An 8900-nucleotide genomic window follows, 5' to 3' on the forward strand; every position below is an offset into this window, starting at 1 on the left:
AACATATATAAGACAGGAAAAAAAGAGCAACAATAGCAATGAAGAAAACATGGAGCGTGGGAGAAAGAATTTTCAAACAGGACTACAGGAGGAGAATGAAGATGTTCGGCGTGCTGGTAGAGAGACGACACTGTTTGGAGCAGAAATATGGGGCTGGAACATAGAAGAAAGGCTGGATAAAATACAAAGGAGATATGTAAAATGGATCCTAGGTTTAGATATGACAACACCAAACTACGTATGGGCAGAGGAATGCAAACTAACAGAAATAAAAGAAAAAGCACTAAGAAGAGCAGCAAGGTATGAAGGGAAAGCCAATCGAAAAAAAAATTAGTAAAGGAGTGCATAAAGGAAAGAGAGAGAAACTAGGGAAATGGTCAAGAAGGAAAAAGAGCAAGAAAGAGGAAGAAGGAACTAGAAGAGATGAGAAATGGAGGGACACAAAGGGAAGCAAGAGAAGAACAAGGAAGGACGACAGTAGACCAAATTATAGAAGAAAGGAGAAAGAGAGAAGCAGAAGAAAGGGGGAAAAGGATAAGTGTTACGTCGGCCGACTCTCTACCTGGACGGGGCCTTGCATCGCACATGGCAACCATATGTCTACACCTCCTTACGGCGTACTCTAAAGAATCTCAAGGACCGACCATAAATCTTAGAAAATCTCAACAAAGTTTCTCAGGTCGAACAAGGATCTTTTCTACGAAAGTAATTTCTAAGATCTCTGGTTTGTGTCCGGAAAACACTTAAAATTAGTTATTTGCACACGTGCGATGCTTCCCACCACCAACCTTCTATCGAGGGCGGCTAAGACCCCTCCTAGTCCGCCAACAATCGTAATAGCCAATAGAAACAACGTCTATTTCCCTCACTTTCCTGACCAAAAACTGTCATTAACAAATCCGATGATCCCATGCGTTAGACACACCCTTTCCTAGCTCTCCTCTGATACAGCATCGTCACTCTAGAGGGAGTCCATTTTCATCGTCCGAACAGTCAATAAGTCTACCACGGTTCTACCTAACCCCAATCAATTCATTTGCAAAGTCTAACTATCGCATCGAGACATATCGTCAAATCGGGTCCTATTTCTGTAACGCATAATCTACACTCATCGTCAAATACTTGCGACTCATAATATTGTGTAATCCATTGTTGAATATATATCACATTAACCTGTTAACACAGTGTTAATTTCAATTAACCACCCCTGTTATCCTAACCGAAACACGGGGAACGGCTATTTCGCGGCGTCGATTAGCCGAATCGTAGCGAGAATTTACGCCTCTCGCTGACGCGTTTTCCTCGCGACCGCGTCTCTCCGCGAACGGTCGTAACAATAAGGGAGTCAAAATATAATAAGCATTACAAAAAAATTACCAACGAAGAGTTACCAAAGTACGTAGAAGGGAGGATAAAGTGGAAGGACAGAAAAATACTAGCAAGATTCAGATGTGGAAACGAGACCAAAGCAAGGGAATACTGGAAAGAAGAGAGAGACAAAAGATGCAGACTATGTAAAAGGAAAGAAGAAGACTTGACACACGTAATAGAAGAATGCAAAATAACGGGAGGGACAAAGGAAACAGAGAAAGTATTAGACAAGACGGGAGAAGGAATAAAGGATCTGAAAGCAATAATGGAGAAGAGAAGGGCAATACAAGACGGGGAGGAACGAAAATAAGGAAGCATAGCAAGCAATAGTCTTAGAAATATATTACACAGCGAAATGCAATATAATAGAGTAGATAAGAGGAGTGATAGACACATAAGAAAAGAGTGTAGAGTTTAGTTAGATAGATATAAGAGAAAATGTAAAATTAGGCAAAAAAGATGTAAAACCGAAAATTCGTCCAAAGCCGGACGGCACAGACTAAGAATAATAAATAAACAATAAATAAATAGTACCGAGCATCTTAGCGAACATTCTTGTATCTATTTGTTATTTCAAAATACACTTTACGATTTTAACAAAGAATTATCTCGTCATTTAACATCATACGACCAACCATCTCTCCCATATCTCAAAGCAACGCATTCGTGCTTGATCACATAGACCTTCATCGAAGTTGCCGTCAATTATATAGCCCACTAATTCTTCTTCCTCTTGAATTCCGACCTGATTAGTCAAAACTAGTTTGTCGTGGCGATAGTCGTTAAAGTTTTCACTCATTTTTCAAATCCTATCTTCGAGTTGCTTTCTTAACGTTAATTTATTAGGTTAATGGTCAACATCCTTTTTCGTATTTCTTAATAACTTTTTAAAGTCTATTGCTATATGTTCTGCCTTCGAATGTAACCAACTAAACGCTTTACCCTTGATTTTCGAAATCTTAAGAATTTCCGTGGATTCTCCATTTAAATCATAAATTATTATTGTGAAGGAAGATTTTAGTTGGGGGTCGCCATTTATTACAAAGTTATTATCATAAAAGATTTATACAAAAAAATATAATTTTCCGGATTTCCTATTTACATTCTTAAATCGGACATTCTTTTAGAGTAGCGGTGGAGTAGTGTCAGATTCCTACTGAGTGAAACTCTGCAGTGGCCGTCCTCAATACTTCCAGGAGGGTTCCAAAGCCTCTTCCCTGCTAATTTCGACGTGCGGAGCAACCACCACACCTCATGCCACTTCCTACCTAAACTATCGTGTAAATCCGAGGCGATCCGGCCGTGATGGCCGGGAACATGAGATAGTAGGATCCAGCCAAGTTACATCTCCTTACCACCTGTCCCTAACCGGAAGTCAGTGAATACGCAAATCTAGACCGTACGCCAACCGTGAACTCACCCACGTACAACCCGCTCTCGTCCCCTCAGCATCACTTCCATAATTACCGAAGGGTCCACGTATTCGTCAATGAATGTCGTATCATCATTCGAATGATGAGTCGTAAGAGGTAGCGCAGCACTTTCCACGTCAAACAAAATTCCGACATGTACTGCATCGATTTCCTGAACTCCCCAAACCAGACTCAATTTTGATTAACTTAAAATTAGATTAGGGTTAAATCAGGTTATCATAGACTTTCCTTACAGACAGGGTGCAGGGGCATGTAAAGCATCTTCGCTTTACTTATCGATGCTATCGTACCAAAATACAAAATAATTGTATTATAAACCTGTTTTGATAATAACATTTTAATAAACGGCGACTCTTAACTAAAACTTTCACAACACTATTCAGAGTGTTGACAACCTTGACAACATATTACAAAATTATCGAAATCTGAAATGACCCACATCTTGTGAATATTTCACAAAATTCTTTTTTTTTCTTTTGCATGATACTATGCTACTGTGTTTTATTAGTTGTTATTATTAGTATTTAGTATACATTGCATTGCTACTATACTATCTCTCTATAACAGTTATTAATTCTTAAATTTTACATCAAAGTAAAAATTACAATTAATTATAATTTCTAAAAGACTTTAACTATGTATATTCTTATTCCTGTTTTGCAAAAATTTAATACAAAATGTAATGGAAATTTGATGTTTTAAAAAGGTTTATTTATAGATACAGTTTTTGGCAAAATTAAAAGACTGAGGACATATTTCTGAAGAACTATTGCTTTTTATTGTTTTCTCGTACTTTACATATATTATATCTTCTTCGTTCGTCTTGCCGCCATATTTAAATTTTGTTATATTTGTTTTCATATTTTCTGTCACTTTTCATATTATAGGGAATAAATTATATTAAAACATTTAAGGCAACGTATAACAAATGTCTAATGATTAAGACCCATGCTACTTTTTATATTAATGTTTCAGATTATTGGGATTGTCCTCTGGAGAAGAAAATCTCTATAACAATAAGTAACGAATTATGTATTGGTAATGCTTCAGATGTCGATGACAGAGTATCCCATTTGATTTCATCTTCTAATATGTAGCATTTAGTATGTCGAGGTAATAAAAAAGACTATACAGTAAAAAATATAAAAGAACATAAGTCTCTCCTTTAAAAATTAGTCTATGTTGAAATTAAAAAAGATTAAATTATAGTTGTTCAGTTATATGTTATTTAATATTATCTTATAAAATTTGTTACTCAAACAAAAACTTAAAATACAAAAAATTAACTTTGAATAAAAATTTTTGGAATTTGTTCTCTTCTCTTTAACATTTTAAGAAGCTTTATTAATATATACGCACAATCTTTTATCTAACATGGCAGCTGTATCGTGTATTGTTATGTATATTATCGTACAATTATCTGCCAATTATAACATTCTCCGATGAAAAATAAAGATTAATTGATTTTAATGAAATCAATTGGTGTTGATTGATTTGTTTTGAAAATTACTTACTCCGCCAATCCGTATCGAAGTGCCGATGAATTTGACGTGACAACAGCAACTAGATGGAAACCGAAAATGCTGGTAGACAACCGAACCATCGTCCTCTAGGCCTAGGAGTTGATTATAAACGAACTTTTGTTTACATGTGGTTTCGTAACCCATTGGTATGCCATTGGTTATGCTGCAGCGTTGGCCTTCGTTACTATAAAAAAGAAATGGTTTAAAGATCATTTTTAAAGTGCAAGCGTTTTTCCCTAATTATCGATTTGTTTTATGATGAAAGGTCCAGTCAGTAACTAAAGTCTACTGAAACCTATATCAATTTTACGAATTTAGTTAACATATTTCCAAAAAATTATATAATAATATATTTAGTTTACAAAAATCATAGAACGAAACTATACCAGAAATTGCAAAACTTTGAACTTTATCAATGTTAAGAAGAATGCAAATGTTTACGGTGGACTTATAGGATATTATTATAATATTAAATCTATTTTACTTATAATTTTATGCAAATATAATAAGTGTACGCACTCTTTCCAAACATTGTATTTTTTTTATTCTTTTTACTTCTTCTTAATCTTAGGTTTAATTGTTATGCAATTTTAGTTCTGAAAGTATTAACATTCGTGACTGGCTGTATGTAACTTTAACACATTAAATAGAAATTGCGTTGTTGTATCAATAAAAATAACTTGACTTGGTTCAAGACACTTTTATCCTTCGCGTACACTCTGGAAAAGTATAGTTATGTGGATAAAACTATAGTTATAGTACAATAGTGAGAATAAAATAAAACATGTATAGACATTATCTTTTCTCTGTTTAATCTTATAATATTATTGAAATTGTAATAAGCAATCAATCAAATTCTGACATAATCTTAAAGTCTTTATCCTCAGGGATACGCATAGCTTAGATTGAAGATCACTGATCTAGGGTATTCAATAATGAAATTGACAAAACTAAGATTTTCAGTAATTATGTATTCCCATTATTGCTGTCTATGCCGTTCAATCTGTTATAATATTCTATTTCCTATATAAGCAGTAGCAATATATATTATTATATAAAGCTGTTAGCATTTTGTGGCGTGAAAGAAATAGAGTGAAAAGGGGTTAGTGAAACATTTCTTTCATCTAGAAAACAAAATATATACCTACATGCATTTTTCTATACGTACTCCCTGTTTCAATTCTTTGTTGTTAAGGATATACTTCCACTCGTTGTTCATATTTTCCGCCGTTTTCGGAAGGACGACATGCTCCTGAAATTATTTTGAAATTATTGTGTTTTGAAAGATACAGATAGAAATCGAATACTAAATTATATTTACAGATGATGCACAGAACGATTCTGTCTCAACAGAATCTTCTCCTAACCTGGGTTTGAGCATATCTATCTGAAAGTAAAACCAAATTTGGAAAATGAAATAGAATATGTCCATTATTTTCGGATAATGTGTCGATTTATAAAAATAAAAGAATAAAATAATTTATAGAATTTAAGAAAAAGATAAGATAAAAGTGTTAGAAAAAGACAAATTAGTATCGGAAAAAATTGAAGAACATGATAAATCATATTTATTATATTTTACAGCAGAGCAGCTTTAAAATTCAATTAAATATCAGTCAATCTCCTATTATTAAAATTCTCTCTATATTTTTTGGATTTTTTAAATCCATTTTAAAGTTTGAAAAATATTAGAATTTTTTAATTTCCATTCATAATGTTGAAACATTCTTTGTTTTGATATAATAGTTATACCTTCGGTTTCTATACAGCTTCGTCAACCTAACAGCTATTTAAAAAAAGCTAACATCTTTGAAATTAACAGATCATTTTCATTTCCAATTATGTCATATTAACATTCTGCTGTTTTATCGTAAGATGACATTAAAATCAGAAAATCGACAAATATGTACTTATCATGTCTTTTTCCTATAATCTTCGATTAGAAAATAAAAATACTTTTACAAAAATGGATACCAACCATGTCAACAGAAGTATAATTTACAAGATGTGGATTTCTGGCAATGATATCTTTCACCAAATTCGTAGGATAATTCGGAACATCTTCACAGTAGCTCTGCCCTTTACAAGAAGGTATTACTGATCCCACCCTCGGTTGTATCGGTGCGGTATGATCAGCAAGAAATGCGATGTTACCATTTTCTAATATTGTTGAACACATGTAAGAAAAAAAAAGGGAAGACGTTAAATAAAGTGTTGATGTTCTTCCCTAACTAAAAATAAAAACGAAAAAAAATTTTTAATTTTGTTAAGGAACAAACTAGCTGTGTTCATCTTCGTCAAAGATTTGGTTTCTCCCATTGCATTGTTTTGATTTAGAGGCCACTTCCAATTTCCTGATGAAGAAGCACGGGGTTCCTCATACGATCGACGAGATTCGCTGTGAGCACTGTTGAAGACCTTTCAAAAGATAAGATACATTAAGTTTGTAATGTTTCTGACTCTACAAATTCCCCAAAAACCTGGTTTCCTTTTTTGCGAAACACTTTTTTCCTACAATATACTTATGTTTATATTTATATGCTTAATTTCAAATATTTTCAGCGACAAAAGAAAATTTTAAAAAGAATAGTTTATTATTCCTTAATTATTAATATTAAAATATTCCTTAGAAATTTTCATTCATATTGATTAATCATTAAAACTTAAAAATTGAATGATTCAAATTGTACTTTGAAATTTATTGAAACTTCTACATGCTAAAACTGCAGAAACGGTCGCTAGTTCGAGTCGTAAAAGCAGTTTGCCGAATCAACATATTGTTTCAATCAACAGCTTTGTAATCTAACTATCCAATTCAGTCGGCTTATCGCGATTATTTGGTTCGAATGTCAAAAAATTTTTAATAGTTAACTTAAACAAAAGTTTAGAACAGAAATATATTCATGCTAACAGTGATTTTTTCTTATTTTCTTCAAACTTAAAAAATTTGTTCAATAACAAAGAGACATTATTCCACTACTAATAGACAGTAGTCCAGAATGATTCAATGAATGCAACAATAAAAAAATTAGAAGCTATCACGAAAAGTATTACTACGATCAAATCTAAACTATCAGAGCGAGAGATTCGTAAATTTCAGGACCCAATTCTTTTAGCCTTCGAAAAACATTATTTTTTATTAATTATTCATTGTAGAAACATGTTTTTTCGAATGGTCTAGGGCATTAAAATTTGTAAGTTCTTTTATCTAAAACAAATATCATTCAATTAAACCTTCCAGAACCAAAATAAAATTATTTTTTAAATTAATTATTAATAATAAAAACATCTTGAGCGATTTTGTAAAAAAAAAATCTGTCTTAAGAAGTATAACGAAGGAATGAAAACACATATATATGTTAATTAATAACTTTGTATAAAGTTATTGTAAGTTATTGTAAGATAACCTAACCCCAATTTATTAAGGTTTTTTTACATGTTACTTACCAACAACAAGACAATTGCAACATTAAATACAGAAACTATGGTCTGATGTCCCTTCATCTTACACTGTCAAATAGCTTTTCTCTTTTTGCTAAATGATTTCTTTTTCCTTTTTTTTCCTAAAATACAATGCTTTAATTTTAACGAGAGTTTGATTTCATTCGACCAACTTTGTCTATTATTCGATATACGTATATATGTTTGCGCGTCTAATGATGATACACACTGCACTTGATATCCGCCGAATTAACGGCTGGAAGTTCGGATGATAACTGCCAACGACACTAAAATGAACTTGTGCTCGCCGTAACAAGTTGTTTCTGTTCGGTCTAATCACTCAACCAGACTCTAGTGTAAGCAATGTCTGATAATCGAGTGTCGAACAACGAAGCCAGTAGCACGTCCAGCTTTTTGATTGCTGTTGGCTATCAAAGTTTATAGTGTAATCTGTACCAAAAGCATCATATCCAATCATAGAGTTTATACTAATGGAGGGGCTTGCTTATATGGCAAGCATAGGCAAATCAGTACCAGGAGAATCAACAATGAGGTAGATATGTTGTCGTAACTGCTGTCTCTCTCCCACTCCGAGTTTTTCTCTTGTGAGGATAAGACGCACAATAATATCTTTTTATATTATAGTATTATATTAATAATATATAATAATACCTCCTATATATCAAATAACAATGCGTATCAAATACGGAAACCTCCGATAATTGACAAAAAAGAATCTCTGGATAATTGCATCGTCGTTATCCCCACCACTCGAAAGAGATTACTCTCGACGCATCATGGAGCTCGACTGGCCATCACAGTCGATTACTGTAATATGATCCAACGCCAGATATCGCTAAGACAATGTATGTAAATATTAATTCAAAAGTGAAACATTTTTATTTTTGATGTTTTTTAAATTAAACTTCTACTAACGTATTTGTGAGATATTTCTGGTCAAAATGAAACTAAACACGATATAGTTTGAATTATACTTATTTATTAATATTTATTATCACTTATTTAATATTATCTTCTATTAAGCAAATATAATTCAAAGTATATTGTGTTTGGTGTAACAAACATATCGGTAAAAGTTGCATGGATCATAGACAAATTAAAAATAAAAGAT

At 32.6% G+C, this 8900-nt stretch overlaps 1 protein-coding gene across 3 annotated transcripts; it reads right to left on the reverse strand.

Annotated features, from left to right (window-relative positions):
• Positions 1 to 3559: 3559 nt before the first annotated feature.
• Positions 3560 to 8248, reverse strand: LOC139993485 (protein spaetzle-like). Of its 3 annotated transcripts, none has more exons than XM_072015239.1 (8): positions 7963 to 8248; positions 7775 to 7890; positions 6607 to 6745; positions 6306 to 6487; positions 5649 to 5714; positions 5476 to 5579; positions 4319 to 4511; positions 3560 to 3812 (listed from the first exon to the last, which is right to left on the reverse strand). In XM_072015239.1, exons 2-8 carry the CDS (start codon positions 7829 to 7831, stop codon positions 3768 to 3770), a joined length of 786 nt encoding a protein of 261 aa, XP_071871340.1. In that variant the 5' UTR covers positions 7832 to 7890; positions 7963 to 8248; the 3' UTR covers positions 3560 to 3767. The 3 variants fall into 3 exon arrangements, with proteins under 3 accessions (XP_071871340.1, XP_071871341.1, XP_071871339.1); XM_072015240.1 differs by having other exon boundaries at positions 7998 to 8247; XM_072015238.1 differs by having other exon boundaries at positions 7775 to 8247.
• Between the last annotated feature and the right edge of the window lie 652 nt (positions 8249 to 8900).

The sequence above is a fragment of the Bombus fervidus genome, chromosome 13 (genome assembly GCF_041682495.2).
Source record: "Bombus fervidus isolate BK054 chromosome 13, iyBomFerv1, whole genome shotgun sequence".
NCBI lineage: Eukaryota > Metazoa > Arthropoda > Insecta > Hymenoptera > Apidae > Bombus > Bombus fervidus.